General features: G+C 44.5%; 1 protein-coding gene across 8 annotated transcripts in view; it reads left to right on the forward strand.

Annotated features, from left to right (window-relative positions):
• Window positions 1-10,830: 10,830 nt before the first annotated feature.
• LOC111095638 overlaps window positions 10,831-25,019 on the forward strand; it is a 54,131-nt gene continuing 39,942 nt past the window's right edge. For 5 of the 8 annotated variants that reach the window (XR_005358575.1, XR_005358586.1, XR_005358583.1 and 2 more), the window contains exons 1-4: window positions 10,831-10,910; window positions 12,493-12,835; window positions 14,807-14,903; window positions 19,763-19,881. Coding sequence is in view for 3 of the 8 variants with exons in the window: in XM_038535303.1 (XP_038391231.1) it covers window positions 12,785-12,835; window positions 14,807-14,903; window positions 19,763-19,881 (267 nt within the window). In the remaining 5 variants the exon portion in view is untranslated. Of the gene's footprint in view, window positions 10,911-12,236; window positions 12,325-12,492; window positions 12,836-14,806; window positions 14,904-19,762; window positions 19,882-25,019 lie in introns of all 8 variants that reach the window. The other 3 variants (XR_005358578.1, XR_005358587.1, XM_038535304.1) reach the window with 2 other exon arrangements.

Genomic DNA, 25,019 nt, shown 5'->3' on the forward strand with positions numbered 1-25,019 from the left:
TGGTCTGTGTAGTTGCCTGAGGGGATTGGTGGTCCATAGATCTGCTGTTAATAAGCTCAGAATTGTTCATGGAAGAAGAAATCTTGCAAACCCATTATCCTATGTGACACTGATGCTTAGGCACTTCCTTTCCTTTGAAAGGAAATTGTCTTAGAAGTTGGAGGTTGTCTGTCTGGGCAACTTCAGTCCTCTTGGACTTTGGGATCACGTTGAGTTAGGCCTTACATGCAGACATAACTAGACTGCCAGCTCTCTGATGTGAGGAATCTGTGTAGAGGAGTGTGAACCTCAGTTTTTCCACCTGCAGGATGGAGGCACTCCTGCCTACTTCATTGGGTTTTTGATGGGAGTCAAAATAAGGCAATTTTAAAAAGATGCTTTACCTATGCTAAAGGTGGGAGTGATAGAAAAATGAATTTATCAATGAGGATTATGTTAGTGGTCTCCATACATATTCATTCAGTGCCTTGCTTTTCTTTAAAATGGAGATAATGATATTGACCTACTTCAAAAGGTTGATGAGAACAACTAATTACTGTTGGTAAAACACTTTGAAACATGGAGTGCTATCTATGAAAATGCTAAATACTGACATCCTGATGCAATTGAAAGGATTAATTAGGGAACATTTGCTTGAACCTTGATATTCTAATGAAAGGTGTTTCTCCTGTTGCTATTTTTGTGTTAACTATTATTTTGTGCCATAATTTGTTGCATAGTAGGGGTCATGTTTGGCTTGTTTTTAACTGTTTCCAGAAAGAATTTTGATAATTTTTCTTGGAGAGATCAAATGGATTTCACTTTGTAAAATGTTCAAGGTCATTCAACTAAACTGACCTTTGCTTATTTCATGATGTCACTCACAGCTTCCTAGATGTTCTCATTCAAGCCTCTCTCTCATGGTCTCCTTGAAATACTGTGCTTAGTGATGGATTTGCAATCCCCAACTCCTCTATTTCTCTGGCCATTTTTTTTCCCACCAATTCCAAAAAAATTAGGAAGATTTTTGGGGAAAAATGACTATTTAATAGACTTATTGAGAATTAGGATTTGCTTAAAAATAAAAGTTGTTGCTTTTATTTTCCATACTTAAATTTCTAGATATACAGGCTTAGTATTCTGTTTTATTCTCTTAATTTTCTTGGTGGCAAAAGGGACTGCTTTCAGAATATCCTCATCCCAAAATGGATTTGATGAAATTTCATTTTCATGTCTTTCTACAATTGGATACAATTGCTCCAAATTGTTTGGCTTTTTTCCAATATATTGTGAATGATAATTGTGTCAGTCAAAGAACCTGGATGATTTCAGAAGCTGAAGAATTCATGTAAAGGATATCAGGCAGCCCACAGAATCTGTGGGGAAGCTACAGGCACAAAACGATGCCCAAATCATGTTGCAGAAGTGCCTTCTCTGCAACCCAAATCCTACAGCTTGCTCTGTTTGGATCCCTGATATTGGTGCCACCAGCTGCTGCCACCGTGATTGTCATCACTGCCTCTGAAAATCAGATGTCACTGCTGCCACCATCAACACCTGATTCTACAATAAATTTGGGCAGCCCTTCCTCTTTTAATCAATGATGAATCTAACGAACAGAGCCATAGGAAGGCTAAGAAATCCTGGGCCTGGAAATCCCATTTCCAGCTTCTGTGGTGGGAAAGGGGCTCTGCATACCTCCAGAGTACAGACGGGACTCAGGAGGGGTGTTCTGCAAACACTGGGAAGAGTTTCAGTTGCTGGGTGGCCAAGAGGAATGACAAACATCCATCTATAACAATAATAGGACTGTAGTCTATAAATATGTGCATTTGATTCCTTATATTTATACTTCCCCTGGAATAAATATTTAGATGTTTTTAATTTTAAAGATGTAGCTTTACTTTTTCTGCTTACAAGAATTAAATTTTGCTTGGGATGAAAAATTACATTATTTCATTATTTCATTATTAATCTCTGTGCTCTTTAGTCAATGTCCTCACAGATATTTTTCACACACATTTCCTACAGAATATTTCCTGTTAATACAGCATTAAAAATCCTCTCCCTGGCATATTTGGAAAATAATTATCATAAAAGCCAGTAGGGAGGAACAATGGACTTCTTTATTGTTATCAATAGTCATTTGTGTTTGTTTTTTATTCCTTCAGTTTGTGTCAGCAAAAGATAGCAACTGGTGCTCATACTATGCCAGAATTTTAACCAGCTCTGGATTAGTTGATTGCATCACTATGGTTTTAACTCCCACTGGCTTTCCTCTAAATCTAATTACTGATTTTATGGTTCTCGACATTGCTGATGATGAAAGCTTTTTTTTTTTTTACTCTTTTTTTTCCTGAGTACAGTGCCTAGCTCTGCCAACACCATGACAGTATGTTCGTGACTTGTGCAAACCAATAATGCTATTTGCAAAGTTTACCAAAAACTATTTCCTGAGGTCATCTCTTCAAATCTTAACTTTTCAGAGTTTCCATCTGAAACACATTTTGAATTCTTTCACTATCAAGATTTCCAATATTTTAAAATAAGTGGTACTAGTACTGGACAAGTAGCCATGTGGATTGCTGTCAAAGATGGATAACTCTTTTGGCTTGGGTATGTGCTGCTCAGCTATCCTAGAAGTTTTGGGAAAATTTTTTGTTTTTGTTCTAATGTAATTGAGGAGGCAAAGAAAGCTTTCAGAATGGAGACAGTGTAGATATCAACTGCCTCGTAATGAACGTTCATTCATTAGCATTTGACAATTCATCTGTACTCAACAGTATGTGTTAGTATATCCAGATAGGCTATGCTAAACACTCATCGTGAATCAAGCATAACTTGCAAAACTGAGAACTTTAATTTGGTTGGGGTGCAAATATTAAAGATTTTTTTTTCAATTTCTGTCCTAGCTGTGCTAGACAGAAGCATCCTTTCCCTTTCTTACCTATATCTCAAGAAGATCTCACGAATGGCTTGAAAGAGCTCCAATTTTCTGTTGAGTACTCAAAATTCCTAATGTCTTGGTGGGCTAATGCCAACAAAACATTGTAGAGGAAAAAAAATAAAGGAATTTAAAGAACTGTAAAGATCCTTCTAACCAAGACATGAGGGATGCTCCACCTCTGCTTCTCACTGGTGCTCACTAGGCACAACTCACGTGATTAAGTGCCTAGTTAGGAAACTCTGAGTACTTGACAGAGTAAATGGGAGCTATTATAGGCCATCCAGTGAAACCTCACTTTGAAAATGTTTGGCTTGCAGATCAATAACTCGTAAGACTGAAACGGCTCTGAAAAAAGTTAGCCTATGATCTATGACAGTACTGTGGTCTGGGAGCCCTGAATGGACATGTAGAAGGCACGTTGGGTTATTCTGACATAAAAGACCTAGGAGGATTCTTGAAGAATCTTGTTATGTTAGCTATGTTAGGCCTTTCCGGGCTCCTACCAATTAGAGGCCATGTATCTCTGGTGGATATGTGTATATTAAAAGATTAAGGGCAGCCCCAGTGGCTCAGCGGTTTAGCGCCGCCTTTGGCCCAGGGCATGATCCTGGAGACCCAGGATCAAGTCCCAGGTCGAGCTCCACTCCCAGGTTGAGCTCCCTGCGTGGAGCCTGCTTCTCCTTCTGCCTGTGTCGCTGACTCTCTCTGTGCCTCTCATGAATAAATTAATAAAATCTTTAAAAAAAAAAAAAAGACAGATTAAATGGACCGTTGGTTATTGGTAACACCTTTTATTTATTTATTTATTTTTTTAATTTTTATTTATTCATGATAGGCACACAGTGAGAGAGAGAGGCAGAGACACAGGCAGAGGGAGAAGCAGGCTCCATGCACCGGGAGCCTGATGTGGGATTCGATCCCGGATCTCCAGGATCGCGCCCTGGGCCAAAGGCGCCTGGCGCCAAACCGCTGCGCCACCCAGGGATCCCTTGTAACACCTTTTATTTTGGAACAGATCCACATTGGTTTGGTTTAAAGCACAAAATTCTTCTTTTTCCAGGAGAATATGTTATAACAGGATCCAGATATTGACACTGTAAGTGCTGACCACCTGCTCTGTGTGTGGCTCCATGTTAGAATAACATGCTCTGCCTCTTTCTCTCTCTCTATATATATATAATACACACTTGCACATATATTTATTTACATATATAAGTCTGTATATTTAGAGAATATACACATAAAAAATTTGTGGTAGCTAATTAGCAGACTGAATTTACTAAATATGTAGCACATACCGTTTAAGCTGCTCCTCTGGAGGGTTACTCTGTTTTGTGTAACTTCTTAAATGATCATCTCGTATAATTACTTAGTTCCTCTTATTTGGATTTTGGTTCCCCACCTAATCTCTGAGCTCTCCTGGGTTGCACTGCAGAAGGCTCTGCCTTCCTTCTACTCATTACTCCTTAGCAGTAATTAGTGGAGAGCTGCTGCTAAGCATCAAACAGGTGCAGCCCTTCAGCTGAGGGCGGAGTGGCATTTCTCCAAAAGCCATACCTTCCCCCCACCCCCCCAACCCCCGCCCCGCACATTCTGAAGGTAATGTGTTGACACGACAGGACACGGATGAAAAGACCTTAGAGAAAAGTCTATACATTACACAAATTTTCCTGTACCTAGAAGTCACCTAGGGATCTTGTTAAAGAGTAGACTGTGAATCAATAGGCCTGGGGCAGGGCCGGAGATTCTGCTTGTAACAAGCTCCCACGTGATGCCCGGGCCTCTGGTCGGTGGATCACACTCGGCTGATGCAAGGTTATACAGGTAATGGCCGCATCAGGGACCAGCACCTTCTAACCGTAGATGAAGAAGCCATGGGGGCACCTGGGTGGCTCAGTGGTTGAGCGGCTGCCTTTGGCTCAGGTCGGGATCCCGGATGTGGAGATGGAGTCCCCCATCTGTCTCCCTGTGGGGGGCCTGCTTCTCCCTCTGCCTATGTCTCTGCTTGTCTCGAATGAATGAATGAATGAATGAATGAATGAATGAATGAATGAAATCTTTTTTAAAAATTGTATTTATTTATTCATGAGAGACACACACACAGAGAGGCAGAGACACAGGCAGAGGGAGAAGCAGGTTCCACGCAGGTAGCCCGACGTGGGACTCGATCCCAGGTCTCCAGGATCACGCCCCGGGCTGAAGGCGGCGCTAAACCGCGGAGCCACCCAGGGATCCCCAATAAATAAAATCTTAAAAAAAAAAAAAAAAAAAAAAAGAAAAAGAAGTCAAAGCGCCTCCCCCTCCGCCCCCCCGCCCTGGCCGCTCCCCGACCCGGTAGCACCCCAAGGCAGCCCGCAGGGGGCCCCGCCGGCTGGGCGCGGTGGGCACGGCGGGCCGGGCCTCCCCTCCCCCCGCCCCCCGCGCGAGCGCACCGCCAGGTGAGCGCCCGGGCGAGCGAGCGGACGCGGGGCCTCACGTGGGACACCTGCCGCCGCTCCTCCCGGAGACCCGGCCGACCGGTTTTACCTGCTGGCGGTCGGAGGAGGCGGGCGTCCTCCTTCCCCCGCCCCCCGCATCCTTCCCCCGCCGCCCCCGAAGCCGCGGGGCCCCGGGCGCGGCGCAGCAGCCGGCGGAGCCCGGCCCCCGCGCCGCGTGCGAGACTGTGGGGCCGCGGACAGCAACAGCGGCCACGCGGGGCGGGAGGGAGGAGCGCGGCGGCGGGAGGGGCGCGGCGGCGGGAGGGGCGCGGCGGCGGGAGGGCGCGGAGCCCGAGCGCGCGGGGGGAGCGGCTCGCGGGACGCTCCGGTGCCAGTCAGCGGCGTGGGCGTTTGTTGCTGTGTTGGTTCCAGTTCCTCCCCGAGCCCGAGGCGAGAACAGCCCTCGTGGAACGGTTTCAAGAGGAACGTTCCACCGGGAGGAGAACTACTGCCCGTCTCCCCAGCTGGGGACGGATTCCCGCCCGGCCGCCCCGGCCCCGGCCCCGGCCACCCCCGAGCGCGCCGAGCGCCTCCTACCGCGGGCGCGGGATGCGCTCGCCGGGCCGGGGCCGCCGCTCCGCCGCCCCGCCCCTCCGCCCCCGCCCCGCCCCGCCCCGCCCCTCCGCGCCCCGGGCCCGGACGCCTGCCCGAGAGCGCAGCGCGCTGGGGACTAGGTGCCTCCAAACCCTGCCTCTGCCCCTGCGGTGCCTTCCTGCGACCTCGGGCAGGCGGATGCTTTGCTGAACTGCGTTAGCTCCCCTGTGATACCGACTCTGCTGCAGGACTCTGCTAAACACTCCATCCTCGCAGCCACCTCCTGAAGAAGTACTGTCTATGCATTTATTTTAAAGATTTTATTTATTTATTCATGAGAGGCACAAAGACAGAGGCAGAGACGCAGGCAGAGGGAGAAGCAGGCTCCTCGCAGGGAGCCCGACGTGGGACTCCACCCCGGGTCTCCAGGGTCATGCCCTGAGCCAAAGGCAGATGCTCAACCACTGAGCCACCCTGGCGTCCCAAGAAGTACTTTTTATTATTTTTTTTATTTTTAAAGATTTATTTATTTATGTATTCATGATAGACACACAGAGAGAGAGGCAGAGACGCAGGCAGAGGGAGAAGCAGGCTCCATGCAGGGAGCCCGAAGCGGGACTGGATCCTGGGACTCCAGGATCGCGCCCTGGGCCAAAGGCAGGCGCTAAATCGCTGAGCCACCCAAGAAGTACTTTTTAAATTGCCGTTCCGCAAATGGGAAAAGCGAGTCTTAGCGACGTTAACCGATGCGCCCAGGGCCACACAGCGGAGGAGTGGTAGGGCTGGGATTGGAAACGAGGTGGTCTAGCTCCAAAGTCTATACTCTCACTACTGTACTAAGTCATGTTAAATAATAATGTGTATGTTAAAGTACCTGGAAAAGAGCAGGGGTAGCTATAGGCGCAGCATCATCAAACTGATCCTGGCTAAGGTGTAATGGACCCATTACCGATTTACAAGGGAAGGGACAGAGGCGGTGAGGGGCTACGTGGTTGTGGGAAAGTCATCAGAGACAGGTGACTGGGAATTGGGGAATAGGAATGTGGATCCCAGCTCCAAGCCGGTCACTGTGTGGTCCAGCCACCTTGCCCAGCCCAGCCCAGCCACCTTGCCAGATGTGTCCAGGGCCTAGTCAGGGTTAAAGACCTTTGAAAAACAGAAGCCATAGGGTCAGGACAGCCCAGTGAAAAGAGGCCTGAGTCTGTGAGTCTGTACTGAAGCCACCTACTGGCTGCATATCATCTACTTAGTACAAAAAATACTAAACTGTTGGTTTCCCTGCCATCTTGAAAAACATGTATTTTTTTTTTTTTCTGCAGTGCTATTTGGGCCTCTTAAGGATAAAATTCTTGGAAATGAGTCAAAAAATGAAATCCAAAAACCATGATGTGCACTTGAAACTGTCATTTATGTACACTTAAGGGCTGGTACAGACGTCTGAGATAATATATGGGAAGTGCTTGGGGATAAAAGCACTAGGTAATGGTATTTTAAAAGGGTACCATACATGTTTTGATTGTAATAATAACTTTCCTGAGAGAATGCTGTCACTAACATGTGGCTGCACTCAGAGTTTCATGTCCTGCCTTCTTGGTAAGGCTGTTTTCAGAATAGTGCACAGACAGGGTGGGAAAGGCCAGGAAACAGGTGATTTCTGGAAGCGGTACAATTTCTGCCTATGAAGAATTGTCATGGAGGAGAAAGGCAGATATTTGGGTTCTCCAGAGAGCAGCCTTTTTACCTTTCACCAGGCCATTGCCCATTCATCAGGACAGTTTGGACTTAGCTGGGAATCTATCCACTATGAATGAGGTAAATATTGCTGCTGTAACAAACTACCACAAATCTGGTGGCTTAAAACAACCAGATTCATCATCTAATAGTTGAGTAGGTTAGAAAGCTGACATAAGTCTCCCTAGGGGAAGGTGGCAGTCGGCAGGATTCGCACCCATTCCCGGAGGCCGTACAGGAGAATCTGTTTCCTTGTCTTTTCTGGCTTGTGCAGGTGTCCGTACTCCTTGGTTTATGGCCCCTTCATCCATCTTCAGAGGCAGCAACGGCAGGTCAAATTCTTCTCACACTGCATCACTCCTCACTCTCTCTTCTGCTTTCCTCTCCCACTTTTAAGGACCCTTGTGGTTACATTGGGACCATGTAGATAATCCAGGATAACCTCCCCATTTTAAGGTTCTCTGATTAGCGATTTAATTCCATTCACCACCTGAATTCCCCTTTGCCATGTAAGGTAACATATTCATGGGCTCTGAGGATTAAGACACGGACATCTTTGGGGGCCATTATTCTGCCTGCCGTGCACCCCAATTGCTTTGGTGGCAGGCATAACCTTAATTAATTCATAAGCATATGTTTAACACTCCGTGAAAGGTACTATTAGCAGGGACTTTGAGTCACAAAGACTTGTGTCTGTGTCCTACTGCTGCCACTTACTAGTTACATTATTTTGGTCCAGTTACACCACCTTTCTGATCCTCAATCTCTTCATCTGTGAAATGAGGAGAGTAATAGTACCTACCTTGTTGTTTCATTGCTTGAATTAAGTGAGATAATGCTAGAAAACACTTAGAGCCTAGCCTGTGGTAAGCACTTAATGAACGTTTTATTATTACTAATCTGTCTTGAGAATTGCACAGAGGCATAAGCATGGTGTCTGCCCTTGTGGAGTGTGGGGGAACAAGGCATCCTCACACATGTAATCGTGGAATTAGATAACACACAGGAATAGACAGTGAACGAAATAGAACAGTATCGTACTTAGGTGCTAACTGGGGTACTATAGCCAGTGCTATTGAGTGAAGTAAGATATTTTTAGTAAGCCGGAAAGGTAGGAATGACAGAAGCAGGACTGATGTCAGGACTAAAGGAAAAGTCAAATGTAGACCAGATAGAAGGGAAGATGTTGGACACAAGAGCATTTACACAACGGATTACAAGGTGACAGTAAATAAGGTGGTTTACTTGTCATCTTAAGGAATGGAAGGCTTGCGTAGGCATGTTCATTCATTTCCTTTTTTTCCTAGAATGTTTAGGGAGGGAGTGGACTATCAGGCTTGAAGGGGCCATCCTGGAAGGGCTTGCACAGTAGGTTATGTAGTTAAGATTTTCCCCATGATGGCAGGGAGCCATGGAAAGTTTTAGAGCAGAAGTAGATTCCTGGTGAAAGTAGTGTCTAGAAAGGTTCATCCAAGAGTAGTATGCGTGGGGAGACTGGTAGGAGGAGAACCCGCAGGTAGGGAGAGCTGTTGGGAGATGTTTTCAGTGGTCCAGATAATAATGGCTGGAGGAGATGTGATAGTGATCAGCCCCAGAGAAGAGAATGGATGCAAGAGACATGACAAAGCAAGAACAAAGAGACGCCTTCATGAGATAGAGGGAAAGGATAAAAAAATTCCTGGAAGTTTGGTAATAGAAATAATAGAAATCAGAAACGAATTCCCATTGAGTGTTCTGTGTTGAAGATGTTGGCAGGTCGTCAGGTGGCACATGTCCAGTAGGCTATTGGAAATGTGGAACTGGAAGAGAGAGAGAGAGCATAGCTAGATAATGAGATTTGGAAATCATTAGCAGAGAGGTGGTGGCTGAAATCCTTCACTCCTGCCCCCAGGCTTCCCGATCAAACCTGTTTTAACACCCACACTGGTGGATTCCTAGCCTCATCCCTCTTTTCCTTCTTGTTATAGGTTAGATTGTGTCTCCCCAAAATTCATATATTGAGTCCTAACCCCCAGTACCTCAGCATGTGATTATATTTGGAGATAGTGTCTTTAAAAAGGTACTTAAGATCAAATGAGGTCATCAACTGGTGTCTTTACAGGAAGAGGAGATTAGGACAAAGACACATACAGAGGAAAGACCATGTGAAGACACAGGGGGAGAAGATGGCCATCTCTAAGCAAAGCAAAAGGCCTCAGAAGAAACCACACCTGGAAGCACCTTGATCTCCAACTTCTAGCCTCCAGAATTGTGGAAAAATAAATCTGTTGTTGAAGCCGTCTAGTCTATGTCTATGACATCTTGTTATGGCAGCTCTAGCGAACTAATACTCCCCTCCAGGGACCAGTGTTGTCGTACCGCCGGCCCATTGGAGCTGAGGGCGCTCCATGCTGCCAACATATCCCTCTGCTTACATGTTAACAGGCTGCACCCCAGCCCCTCAAGAGATGGGTATGTTGTGGGTGGTATTGGGTGGTGATCAGAAATGTTGTTGCCTGTGAACTAGATAACCCTTCCTGATAACAGTGCTCTGGGTCTTGGGGACTCCCCATGATGGGAACTCTGGTGTTTAGAGCAGAGCTTGTGGAAGAGGGAGTTGGTCAAAGAAGCCTTTCTGAGCACCCAGCTCACAGCTGTTCGCGGCCTGCTCTGCCACCTGTTCCCAAGGCTGTCTCTGGCAATGGATTTCTCCATGTGCCTTCCTCGGAAAGCACGCTCAGAACAGAAAGAAATGTGGCCTTCCTCGTTAGTACGGCAGGAAAACGAGTTTTACCGCACATATAGTTCATACTTTTTTTTTAATAACCATTCTGAATCTTGGTTGGGCCCTGTTTTTCAAAATATGAGATAAAGTACGTGGGGGTTGAAGCCTAAGTTAAGCACTCAAAGTAGCCTTCAGGGGAAACAAACGGTGATATATTCGCACAACCACCTACAAAGAGCTTATCTATGAAAGGATAGAATAGCAAGTGTCCAGAAAGCTCTTGTTAATTCAACTGGACAGATTCCAAGCCCTGTCTTGTAGGCTGGTGACAGTGAAATATTCAGACCAGGACCGTGTCCTTGGTGACTTCTGTGTTCATTAGAGGTGGCCTCTATGATGGATGAAGGCCGTTATTATGACGTAGGTGCTGATGAACTGTTCTTCATCTTCACAGAGGACAGAAAGAGAGCAAGTGGCCTCAAGGTGTAGCCAACGGAGTCATCCTGTCAGAAAGTCTGCTTCTAAGGCCATTTTTAAGGTCTGACTAGGTTGTGCTCTAGCTCCCTCCTCTGGGCTCCCTCAGTATTACCCTGCATTTTCCTCAGCGGGTTTACCACCGTGTGGAGTTGTTTAGGTGCCAGTTGGGACCAGTAGACTGGGAACTCCCAATGGGCCTGGCTCCTTCCTCATCTATTTGGTCCCTCTGCCTCAGCCCCTAGCTGGCACTGGCTGAGACCTCAGTGGATGTGACTAACTTTGTCCTTTGAAAGCTTCCTAGAGTCTCTGTGTGTGTGTATGTGTGTGTGTGTGTGTGTGTGAGAGAGAGAGAGAGAGAGAGAGACAGAGAGACAGAGAGAATAGGTGAGAAAGACTATGAATGCTCTTGGAAATAGTTTACAATCCTGGATATCAAATAAGTGCATGAGGAGTGTAGCTGAATACCTAGCTTGTTGTTGATAATAAAGACATAGTTATTGACTGACTGACTAAAAGAAGGCTGAGAAATGGGTATTTGCTAGAGGGAGAGGTGTGGCTCCCTCTCTAGAGCTTTTTAAGGAAAATGATAGTGATATTTCAGAGATGGGGTGTGAGCAACCTGCTGAATGCACATTTTTCCCCCTAGACCTACAAGGTGATTGGAACCATGAGGCCATATACTGGGTGGTCAGTATTTAGCTGCCATTTATTGACTACTCCCAGGTGTCAAGTGCTTTGTACATGCTATTTCACTGAATTTTCACATACTTCTGGAGATGAATATTGTTCCCCCAGTTTTACAGATGGGAAAATGGAGGTTCAGAGGGGTTGGTTTATTCATTTAGTCAACCATATTTATTATTTTTGTGCTATGTGCTGAGCACTGTGACTGGCTCTAGGGATACAACATTGACGACAAATAGAGTCGTCATCCTAGTGTGTTTACAATCTAGCAAGAGAGAGAAACATAAAAGAGGAAAGAGATATTGTTTAAACAGTGCTGTTGAAGTTTATAGCAGGAGGGAGCCCAGTAGGAAGGAGTGAGATATGGGGGAGCAAACAACCCATTGCAATGGGTTTAGTTAGAAGTGTTCCATAGATTAAGTACTAGGTGCTAGGTGAGCACACAGAAGACAGTCAGAGAGGCTTCTTAGAGGAAGCAATGAATAGGAGTTGGCTAGGTTACAAAAAAAGCAGAGAGTGGCGGGGAGGGGAAGGAAAATGTTTCTAGGGAACAGAGTATGCAGAGGCCAAAGGTGAGAACTACCATGATCCTTGAAAGTTAATTCCAGCTGGAATATGGATTTGGAATTAGAAATAAGGCTGGAGAGGCAAGCAGTGGCCAAATATTAAGCATTATCATAAAAAGCTTGGACTTGATTTTAAGGCAACCAGACAGAGGATGAAGGTGGTGGTGGCCTGAATAAAGTCGGAGCAGGTTAAGTGACGTGTTCAACGTCTCATGACAGAAAGAGGTAATTTGGGATTGGAAATTCAGAAGCTCATCCCATGACCACTGGCCCACATTGCCAGAAAGCAGTCTACAAACTAGAGAAGAAAAGGTGGAGACTCACTTGTGGTTTTCTACCAATCTCTCCCTCCTACTCCCAGCCCCCGTAGCTTTCCATTTTTTATTTCCCCAGGACCTGCAGTAGCCCAGAAGAGGGTGTGTCTCAGCCTGGGGACAGGTGGGCGATGCTGGCACCAAGGAACAGTTCTATGACAGCCTTCCTGCCTCTCCACTGCTTTCCACCCCTTCCCCTGGGGTTGACGTTTCTGTCCACTCCACATCAGTGCAAGAAACAACCTGGCTGCCTCCAGAGGGTGAGGAAGCTGCACCTGGAAGGCTTTTGCTGCCTTCCTAAAACATGAGAAGAAAAAGAAGCAGGTTCCCACCTTGTAAGAGGAACAGTTTTCGGGTGGGATGAAGACAAGATGCCCATGTTCTCTTCACCGCCATTTGTGTTCTTGTCGAGTGGATTCGAGGTACATATGCTTGTGCATTGTTTTGCATTGTTTTCCTGTATACCTCCTCAGTGGAGGGCTGCCATCTTGCCAATGTTTAACTAAATCTGCATGCCATTATTTCATATTTTGGAACCCCAAAATGTTAAAATGCTTTCATGGTAAACAAAATGTTTTCAATAATTGCTCAAGAAAATTTGGAAAAGTAGGCTTGTTCTCTCCATCTTTATCTTTTCAGCAGGATACTTGCCTTTGTTCATTTTCTTTTTTCCTTTTAGTATAGTGTACTGGGTAAATGTGCAGTCTCTCTCAGAGTTTGCATCCTGAATCTAATACTTTCTGGCTAGGCAACCTTGGGCAAATTACTTCACATTTCTGTGCCTCCCTTTCCTTATCTGTAAGAAAGAAATAATAATGTGATTTGTCTCACAGTATGATTATGAGGGTTGAATGAGTCAATCAGAATATTTGGCACATAGTAGGTTCTTCATGGTGTCAAGCTACCATTGTTTTTTATTAACTAGCTTGCATAATTTTTTTATTCTAATCCTCAGATCCAAATATGCTTTTAGGAAAGCCTTTGGAGAGATAAGTAGTGCTGAGCACCCTCTCCATGTGAAGTCCACCAGTATACAAGGAGGTGATTATGAGATCATCAGGCTCCCCTGAAGATTGAAAGCGGGAGGTACAATTCTGCTTTCCTAAAGCTTCTGAGAGTGTTCAGAAGCATTTGCAAAGGATGAAATAACATCCTATATGTTAACACATGTCACATCAATCATTCCCAGCCAACTTCTGGGGCAGCATATAGCACACAGCCCAGTAACAAATTGCAGAACCACAAATGATTTTTTTAAATGTAAATAATGTTCATTGTATGAGTAAAATTCCAAAAATTTTCCCAAGTCACAGAGGAATGTGCCTTTGGAGAGTGCCTCTATCTGTGTGTGGTTTGTGCTTTTAAAACCACATGAACTCCTATTGTTTTGAACAAAGTTTTTGTCACAGGTCAGTTAATTCTTTCATTCTGAAAATGAAGTGACTTTTATTTTCTTCCGAAACAGCTTTAACTAGAAAGTGCATGCATAAGTGAAGGGAGAAGGCTGCCCTTTGATTCTTCTAGATAGAGGCTGTGATAAACAAGTTCTCGACAGTCTGCACTGCCTGGGAATGTGCAGGTGACTATGGAGACAGCCGTGGAGGCACAAGAACGGGCATATGGTCCTCATTGGCACGGCATACCAAAGTAATTAAAAATGTCTTAAAATGCAGAAACCCCCTAAACTGTAAAGTATATCATGGTAGATGTCAAATTAGCATTTTCTGCCTCTTTTAAACAATGCCATAATCTCATTAATCTGCAGAAGGAACCAAATGCATGGACCTCAACCAGTTGGCTGGACATATGTTGCATATTGGACTGGCCATTTGGTTGGATCTGATTAAAGTGGAGAAACTGCATTTTATTTTGGGCACTGAACCCAAATCTGGGCCTGCTTATTACTTTCTGAGCTCCCTTTTTAAAGTGATAGGTTTGTAAGTGCCAAAAATTCAGTACCAACTTGCATTTAAAAAAAAAAAAAAACCTATAAAGAAACTACACAGAGGAAAAGGACAAGGATTGGAGATGGAGACATAAGGCTGGCTTTGGATCATTGAGATGTATTAAATATCAGTATTCACAATATTATACATTAGATCTGTCAAATCTACAGGATCACGCTCACTTATGGGCAAGGTGGCTCAGTTGATCAAAACATTGTATTTATTCTGCATGGTATCATGTACTATTAAGTCTTTTAGCGCATTGCTTTGTTTTTAAATTCTTTATTAACAAGTGTGAGAATTTTTAAAATCTAAATATTTTTGAAAGGGAATTGAATGTATATCGTCTGCTAGCATGGATGCACCCTCTGTTGTAGCCAGTTTGGGCTGCTATAACAAAATACAATAGATTAATTGGCTTAAACAACAGAAATTTATTTCTCACAGTTCTGGAGTCTGAGAAGTCCAAGATCAAGACACGAGCTGATTTGGTGTGTGGTGAGAACTCTCTTCCTGGTCTGCCTTCTTGCTGTGTCTTCACATGGTAGGCACAGAGCAGTCACCTCTCTTGTGGTATCTCTTCTTATAAGAGCAGTAATCCCATTCATAAGGCCTCCACCCTCATGACCTTATAACCCCCCAAAGGTCCCACCTCCAAGTACCATCACCCTGATAATTGAGGCTTCAGCAAATGGATTTTAGGGACATTATAAATCCATAGCACCCACTGGTATTTCCCGAAAATTTGGTGTGTGTTTAGTGCACTGTGCTAAGCATTGTAAGAATACAAATTTGTATGGAACGCTATAAGGTATTTGTGGTTAGGCCAAGTTCACTACGAGCTCACCTGATGGGCAGGGTGTGTCTTCTTCAGAAAAGGGCAAAGGGCAATAGGGTTTCAGAGGAAGATGAGATCATCTCTGGTGTGTATTTGGTGGGAGGAGTAGGATTCTGACAGGAAGATGCAAGCACTAGAAGGTGATTTGAAATCTCAGGAGTAAAGGTGGAAGGTAGGAAGTCACAGGGAGCTAGATAAAGGAGGGTACTGGAGGATAAGTTTGAAAAGGTGGATGTTGGGGACCATCTTTTGGAGGGGACTCAATGGCAGATCACAGAGCAGTGGGCAGCAGGGGGCTACTGAGGGCTTTTGAGCAGAGCATGACAAAAGCTGGACCTGTTCTTGAGGATGAATAATAGGGCAGTGTGTGATGCGTGGGACAGATGAGTGAGAACCTCAGTTAGGAGATGAGGATGGCTGACCCAGTGAGAGGGGATGAAGCCCTCCTCTGAGGAAGGGCAGTGAGAACAGAAAGGATGAGAGTCAGAGTTACTGTGGAAATAGAATCCATGGGACACAGACGCTGAGTGACTGCTGGCTGATGCTCATCATAGGGCCTCAGAATTGTCATTTTATGTTTTATTATTATTCTTAAAGATTTTATCTATTTATTTGAGAGAAAGAGAGAGAGAGTGCAAGAGAGAGCACAAGTGGAGAGGGAGAAACAGGCTGCCCATCCTCAGGGAGCCCGATGTGGGGCTTGATCCCAGGACTCTGGGATCATGGCCTGAGCCGAAGGCAGCCACCCAGCAGACCGAGCCACCCAGGCGCCCCCCAATTGTCACTGTAAACAGTGATGATCATTCTACATTTGGAGATAGGCTGGTTGTCCTAAAGCGCTCTGGCGATAAAATGCTCAGTAGACAAACTTGTTCTATTAAAGATGTCTTTTCGAAAGCGGAATCTTTCATTTCCTCGGAGTAAAGTAAGCTGTGTCTGGGGCAGAATGGTTGTGGGTGAGACAGGGACCAGGGCTCATGTTCTGTTTTGTTTTGTTTTTTTTTTTAAAGATTTTATTTATTTATTCGTGAGATAGAGGCAGAGAGAGAAGCAGGCTCCCTGTTGAGCAGGGCTCCATCCCAGGACCCTGAGATCTTGACCTGAGCCGAAGACAGATGCTTAACCAACTAGGCCACCCAGGGGCCCTGCTTATGGTCTGTGTTAAGCTGTCCAACACCGCACCCCAGAGATTAGACATTCCTGTTTGCTCGCTCAAAAGAGGAGGAAACCTGACAGGAGGACCAGAGCTGGAACTGTCCCCACAACTCAACCAGGCCACATACATTCTTCTACAACAAGCCTAAATGTTTTCACGAGGTCTCAACCTGACTTTTTTCATCAGTTTTATGAGAATTTCTGCTAAGATGGTGGTTGAAGTGGAGAAACGCGTTGGCAAGGATTTTGAATACTACAGTTGCAATAGTCCTCCAATATCTATACGGAATTTTCAAATCAAAGAATGCTCACAGGTTGGGCAACTACTAACTTGTGAGAGATGCTCAAGTCGAAGGAAGAAAGAGGTTTTCCCTTTTGGCAGCATGTTCTTTTGACTTCTGCCCTAAATCCAGAGTTCAGATACAGGCGGGTCTCAGTCTTAGGAGACATAATAGCCATTTGATTTCATTAATCTCTCTTTTTGTGGCAGTAGAATTTTCTGAAAGGAAATGGGACCTCTGAGACTTGGCATAGAAACGGTAAATTAGAAATCTATCCATGAAGACTTCTCTGCATTTAATTAAGTGACACTCTCTAGGGAGTTAGCAGTATATAGAGTAATAAACCCATCACACAGAACTGCTAAATATGTGGACTTCAGTGCCAATTTGTGACAGTCATGGTAAGATTCTAGTGGTATATGAAAACATGCGGAAATGAATATTTTTGAAGAAATACTTGCTAGTGTTTTTTTTGGTCTTGATATTGTGACTCGGAGCTAGGCAAACATGAATTAAAATGGGTTGCCCAAGTTCAAGTGAAAGTATCAAATCAACATGAACCTTTTGTGGTTTTTCTTACGATGGGGGAGAAGCTGCTTAGAAAGAGTCCTTTCCATCTTGTGACGGGGAACTTCTAGGACAACTTCTACATTGTTCTGTGTGATTCATGGCTGATGACTAGGTTGAAGATATTCAACAAAGCAGTGAGATCTGTTCCTAATCCTGTTGACTCTTTAAGGAATTTCTTTTCTTGTTTCTTTTCTTTTCAAGATTTTATTTATTTATTCATGAGAGACACACACACACAGAGAAGCAGAGACATAGGCAGAGGGAGAAACAGGCTCCCCTCTGAGCCTGATGTGGGACTCGATCCTAGGACCCTGGGATCACGACCTGAGCCAAAGGTAGATGCTCAACCACTGAGCCACCCAGGTGCCCCTAGGGATTTCCTTAGAAATTCTAATACACTGGGCAGCAGCAACTTATGGAGGTAGGGGAGTTAAGATGCACTAATCATACGTTGGAATTTAACTTCATACTGCTCAGTCCATACAGACCTGCCTACTTCCTTGTAGAAAGGAATTGCCATTAATTATAGGCTAGTAAAGGTGTGTGTGTGTGTGTGTGTGTGTGTGACTAGTGTTTTAATGAGATGTGATACAGTTCCATTTCCATCTTTGTGGGTTTAACTGATTACCGTAAACACTAGAAATGGATCTTGTTTTGATGTTGTCATTATCTTTTTTAAGGATCTTGCATCCTGGGGACCCCTGCGTGGCTCAGTGGTTTAGCGCCTGCCTTCAGCCCATGGTGCCACCCTGGAGTCCTGGGATCGAGTCCCACATCGGGCTCCCTGTATGGAGCCTGCTTCTCCCTCTGCCTGTGTCTCTGCCTCTCTCTCTCACACACATGAATAAATAAATAAAATCTAAATAAATAATAAATAAAAGGTGAAAAAAAAGGATTTTGCATCCTTTCTGTGGCAGGTATATCCATTTAGTGACAGCTTGAAAAATTTTAAAGCTTTCGGCAGATTTTTTTTTTAAACCACCTTAAAACATTCCCTCCCTATTAAAAGAAGAGAGGAACTTATGAGCTCATTTTGTAGATGATAAAACCTAGTTAACTGAAGCATTAAGTTAGCTCAACCCCTAGCGATGTTAGTGGCAGAAAGCTCTGGTTGGGGGCTGTAGGGTGAGATCTGGATCTAAGTGCTGACTGCCCCTTCCTACATGATTCACCTTGGGCAAGTCTTCTAGGTCTGAGCCTCAGTTACCTTGTAACTGTAGGGCCTTGAACCATGTCTGGTACCTAGCTGGGGCTCAGTAAATGTTAGCGGTCATTAGCTTGATTACAAGCCCGATCCCAGTTCCCATGCACAGCTGGAGTCTCACTGCCAGTGTCGACTATGCCTGCCTCTGGCTGCAACAGGGATGCTTGGCTGCTAATCTGGGCAATGGGTTTTAACTTCCAGCTTCAATCTTTCCCTTCTGATGTCAGTCTCCTTCTAGATGCCTCCATTTTCTTTTTCTTTTTTTAAAGATTCTATTTATTTATTCATGACACAGGCAGAGGAAGAAGCAGGCTCCATGGTCTCCAGGATCATGCCCTGGGCTGAAGGTGGCGCTAAACTGCTGGGCCACCCGGGCTGCCCTAGATGCCTCCATTTTCAATTCTCTTTGACTGCCCTTCGATAGGAGTAGCCTGTGCCAATATGTTTGGATTTCAATGGCCATTGCTGCTTCATAGACAAGAGCCTCACTTGCAGAATTGTGTACTCTTGAGCCAGAAGGTAGTATGGGCTTTGAAGCCAGATACACTGAGTTTGAATCTTAGTTTCACATCTTATGATCTGAGGAAGTCTAGCCCAAGGATCAGGCATAGCACAGTGATTTCAGGCTTGAGTCGTAGGGTATGACTGTGTATGTTGAAATCCTTGTTCCCTAGATGAATTTACTTAATCTCCCCGAGCCTCAGTGTCCTCATCTGAAAAATGGGGTTAATAATAATCTTTACCTTGTAGGGTTAGTCTGAGGACAAAATGGTACTACATTAAGTGCTCAGCTCAGAATCATGGTGAATACCCAATAAATATTTGTTCACCAGTGTTATTTTCATATATGGCCATACATAAGCCATTTAACCTCTCAGAGACTCAATTTTTTCACCTGTAAGATTGGAATAGTTATATATGTCTCATAAAGATTGACGAACAGATGTGATCATGTACATAAAGGGCATGATGGATAGTAGAATCCTGATAAAGAATTAACTATTTTATTATTAGCCTTCATGCTGGAGAGCCCTTGCTGGTCAGAGGCCTTCTGGGACCAACTTCATGCCTTTCATTTGCTGCTGAAGTTGGACAACATTCCCTAAAGAACTGACACCATCCCAGAGTGGATTCTGTTCCAGGTTTCACCAGGCAAGCCAACCCCTGCCCAGGTGGGGCCTACATAATTGCTGTGCACACAGACATGGCTCCTGGGGCCCCAGTGGCAGCCTGGCCTGTGATGCTGCTGTATTTGATTTCTGTAGGTCAACAAATAAACATTTGAAATTAAATAAGCACGTTAGTCATGGCAGGTTGGAGTTGTTCTAATTAGCTTCTGTCTGGCTTGCTTGCAGGCCTGTGCTTCTCACTGCAAGAAAACTCTGGTCCCAGAGCTCTGAGGGTGCTGTGGCTAAAAGCACTTGATTCTGATGCTTCAGATGGATGCTGGCGAAAGCCTCTTCCTGTGGTGGTGGTGAGTGTGGGGCCTTTAATTTTTCAGGCTGTAGGGAGTTCCTGAGCAAGCCATTAGGCCTAGCACTGGGAATATAAAGACAGGCTAGACATGGTCTTTGATCACTAGAATCATGATGGGGGCAGAGGCAGAGACGGGCACGCGGAGACCAGGAGCAAAAGATGAGGCCTCTCCAGATTCACACCGTTCTTCTTCGGGGCTTGCTGAGCCAGGTGTGGCTACCTGTGGGCCCTAGACCAGTTTACCTGTGAGAGTCCCAGGGCTCCCCTGAGTCTCTGTCCCTCATGGGCTTAGCTTCTCTCTCTGCTCAAAATCTCTGAACTATCTGGTTCAGCCTGGCCTCCCTTTCCTCCTCTTTCCTGAAAATGTAGCATCTTTTAGACTGAATTACAGTCTCTGTGTATCATTACCCTACCATCTGCCAAACCGGTCATGCATTTAATCATACTGATAATGATGATGATAATAATGATAACAATACATTGCTTTGGTAAAGTTTTTTTGACTTTTCAGAGCAAACTGTATTTTTATCTCATTTTTAAAAGAAGTTGCTATGTATGCATATTCATCATCTCCACCAGGCATGTGAGTAGCAACTATGTTTGTCAGTCTTGGACATCGAAAGAAGCATAATATGCAACATCCATCCACCCATCCTCTACCCTCCAAGGGGAAGCAGCGTGGAAAGTAAAGATAATATGAGCTTCGTCCACTTCTTTGCTACTTACAAGCTCTGTGATCTTTGTCATGTTATTCAACCTTAGTTTTCATGTCTGTAATATAGGAATAATAATAGTAGTTGTTCATGTGTGTGAATCCCATATATCATCCAGTAAAAGAATTAGGCCCCCAAAATGTACTAGGGACTTTATTATAAGCATAATCTCCTACACCGTACTACAGCTCTGCAAAATAAGTATTACTATTCCCATTTTCCAGGTGAGAAAACTGAGGCCTAGAGATATTCTTAAGGTCAGTCACAAAACCTATCATGTGGTAAAGCTGGGATTCAAACACAGATCTTGTAGACACTACACTGGAGCTTATTGGGCACTGAGCCCAAAGGAATGGTATACACAGTGAGAATTGGAGGAATGCAGGAATGAGCCCAAGATATGAGTGCCTGGTTATTCGGAACATGTGCTTGCTTCCACCTAATTTTTAATGTTACTTCTATTTTTTTTTTTTAATTTTTTTAATTTTTATTTATTTATTTATGATAGTCACAGAGAGAGAGAGGCAGAGACACAGGCAGAGGGAGAAGCAGGCTCCATGCACCGGGAGCCCGATGTGGGACTCGATCCCGGGTCTCCAGGATCATGCCCTGGGCCAAAGGCAGGCGCCAAACCACTGCGCCACCCAGGGATCCCTGTTACTTCTATTTTTAACAAGACAATAACAACACTTAAGAATATTATTCGGGAATAGTTTGTGTTTAAACCAGTGTTTGCATGTTCTTGGACATTCTGCTCTCAGTCTAGCTTGAGCTCTTTGTATTCAAAGTTTTGCTCAAATAAAAGGGGTATTTTGTTTAAAGGGCAACATTTTGGTGATACAAGACCGAATACTCTGTATGGGAATCTGTGACTCACTTTTGCATCAGTGCCCTCTGGTGGTCAACCTAGGAAATCATTTACTTCTTAACAGAGTGCAAGAACTAAAAGGGAAAAAATTCCTGAATTCAGGTTCCATCTCTCTGACTCTGGCTAAAATATTAGCCAGTCAACCCTGGCATCTTTATTTTCCTATAAAATATCTTTATTAAGGTCCAAATAATAAGGAATGAGGTTAATTTTTACACAAACATTGGCTGTGTTTGCCTTTAAGGATTTGGGTAAATATTTAGGAAAATATTTTGAAATCCACTATTTCATGTTATGTGAATTAATGGCAAAGAAAGTAAATATTGCCTAAAGATTTTTACTTGCTGCCTTTCCCATAGAGTCATTTTAGAGAATGTTGTCCTGGAATAAAGCTCTTCATTTATTTATATCTTTTTCTCCATAAAATCCACTAAGACAAACAAATAAAAGACATCCAAGTTGGATTTTGCTTGGGCTTGTTTGGAGTCATTGTTGTTTCAAAGCCTTTGGTTCAAGGTTGAATATCCTACTTTTCCCCAGATGGTCAGGATTCTAGGGTTGGAGTTGAAAGTAAATCTTAGGGAGTATTATTGAAATTTCCATATTTTTCTCTTAGATTCTCAAATGTGGCATCTAATTCTGTGGTCCAAAGGATATCCTGAATGGTGTTCCTCCAAAACAGGTGATAGGAGCAGGTGCTACTGGCCAGCCATTGTGTCAGGTGTTATATATGCTGTTTAATCTTCACACTCCTTTGAGATCTGATTATAGCCTCATTTTCCTATAAGAAAGGGACTCAGAGAACTTAGGTAACTTGCCACCCAGCTGGTAAGTGGCAGGTCTGGGACTCAACCTCAGATCTCTGACCTCTCATTTTATGGCTTTGCCTTCTTCCTGTGTAGGAACCCATATGTTGGGTCGTGTTCGTAGGCAGCTCAAACCCCAAACTGCAACTGTGAGCTTGGCTGTGTGTTATGCTCCCTCAGGGGAGAGTTGCAGTGGGGCTGATGTGTTTGTGTAAATGATGTAGGCTGACACATGGCAATGTCACCTCTACGGAAGCACAGGAAACAGAAAGTTCTGCTTTGCCCCCTACCAAGAAGTTACGATCAATAACATGGATGACCTGCAGTCAGTATGGTGAGATTTGCACAGAGCCACATCTGTCCAGCCTGGCAAGACTCCTTTAAACACAGTAGCTACCTCTCTGGCACAAGTTGGAATTCCCTATTGCCCTCAAGAAACTAGACTCAATCCAAACTTGCACCTTACCTGTTATCTCTCTTGGTCCTTGACTTTGCTACTCATTTGCTCATCGTGGGCTAATCCTGTCCCTGAGATTTGATACACTTTGATGCTTTCCCGCTTAATGACGTTAGCTCCCAACAGCAATCCTGCCTCCCTTTCTTGGAAAAAAGTACTTTGTAAAAAATATTTACAATCCTAATCTTCTCACTCACTGATACACTGTTGGCAGGAGGGTAAATAGACTCTTTGGAAGGCAATTTGGCAGTAGCTATCCCGTAATTTCACTTCTAGGAATTTATTCTATGTAACTACTCATGCATATGTTCAAGGATACATTTATAAGAGTGTGCATTGCAGTATTGTTTGTGATAGCAAATAAGTAAGTAAGTAAATAAATAAATGGAAAACCCTTCTAATAGCCATCAGTAGGATACCAATTAAACAAATAAAGGCTACTCGATTCCATAATATGTTTATACTATAGAATCAGGCAGCTGTTTACAAAAATGACATGGATATATGTGTTAGTGTTCCCCCCAAATATGGCCAGAGATGGTTCTACAATATGCTGTTCAATTCAAAAAAACAAGTTGCAGAACTTGTGTATATCATAAAAAAACTATATGATTTTTCATCTTCATAGGAAAAATATATGGAATGATATACACCATCCTGAATGGAGACAACATGCAGCACTTGAGGTCCATTTGATCTAGTGCTCCCAGGACTCCCTATTCCACTCACATGTCTCAGATTTACCTTGGCCAATGCCCCTCGAGCTTGCCATAGGTGGGCCCGAGCCCCAGAGTGTGTGGCAGCTGGATAGTGGGCAGTGTTAGCAAGCAGCCGCTCTCTGCTGCAACTTGGACCCCTCCCCCCAACTTTGCTGTGGGCCTGTCGGGGATATCATCACGAATGGGAGTTCACAGTGAAGAAGGAAGGTGATATGGCCTGGATACGTGCAGTAATTAGTTAGAAGGCATAGTGGATGACCAGCTTGGCAAACTGGAAGAAGCTTGTGGAAGACTCCCCAGACCCTGGGGGGAGCCCCAGCCCCTAGAGAAAGGCTGGTTCCCATAGGTTGACAGATCACTGTGATTTCCCAGCAGGTTGGTGGGAGGCATCAGGGATGTGCTGAACATGTGTCAGGCTGGGGGCTGACAATACCAGGCACGATCTGAGTCCCCGGGGGGTGTGGGCTACCAGGTCAATAGCTAAAAATCAGGTACAAGGAACAAAGTTACCCAGAATGGGCCGTAGGGTGAGGAAGGTCTCCAGAACAAAGCAGAGTTTCTCTAAGAGTCTTCTTGTGGAAGATCAGCGTCAGTCAGACCTGGGGTTGGGGCTGGCTCTGGGCATGTAGGGAAAGGAGGAGCTCGGGCTCTGTGGGGAGAGAAGGTATGCAGAAGTGGCAGCTGCAGGTGGCCTCAGAGGTGGGGAATTTTGCCTCTTCTGGTTTCCAATTACCCCAGCTTCTTGAAAAAGTTTTCTTGAAAAAACTGAGTTGAGTGTAGGTGTTGGGGTGGGTAGGTGGAGCAGGAATGGCTTAATGAGCAACTGAAGCTGCCATACAGCACCAGGACTACATTATTCTTTTCATTTGGAATCCTGAAAATGGTGAGTATATAAAGATCTTGAGGGCTTAGTGAGAATTGGAAAAACCATCACATCACTGATATTTTAAGAGACTAGCACATGAAATACTGTCCTGAATTTCCGGCCTTTCTGGTGACTGTTTTTTTCTCTGTCATCATCTCCAATTGCCCTTGCTTCCAGCCACTCTGACCTTCTCACTGTTCCTTGGATGTGCCCCAGGGCCTTTGCACTGATTCTTCTCTATGCTAGGACTATTTTTTCCCAAGATAGCTACGTTCCTCACTTCCGCATCTCCTTCAAGGCTGCTCAAAAGTCACTTTCTCAGGGATGCCTAATCTGACCACCCTATTTTTAGATTGCACTTTAAATTTCCTTTCCTTTGCTCCCCTCCCCACCAAAGTGATCATTGCAAAATTTACTCATTTTGATGTTTATTGAGTACCACCCTTCTCAGCTTCCTTCCTGCTTCCCAGAATGTAGACTTCATGAGCAAGCATAGTGGAAGGTTTTGTTTTTGTTTTTAAAGATGTTTATTTATTTATGAGAGAGAGAGAGAGGGAGAGAGAGAGGCAGAGACACAGGCAGAGGGAGAAGCAGGCTCCATGCAGGGAGACCTATGTGGGACTCAATCCTGGGACTCCAGGATCACGCCCTGAGCGGAAGGCAGGTGCTCAACCGCTGAGCCACCCAGGCGCCCCTAGTGGAAAGTTT

The sequence above is a fragment of the Canis lupus genome, chromosome 4 (genome assembly GCF_011100685.1).
Source record: "Canis lupus familiaris isolate Mischka breed German Shepherd chromosome 4, alternate assembly UU_Cfam_GSD_1.0, whole genome shotgun sequence".
NCBI lineage: Eukaryota > Metazoa > Chordata > Mammalia > Carnivora > Canidae > Canis > Canis lupus.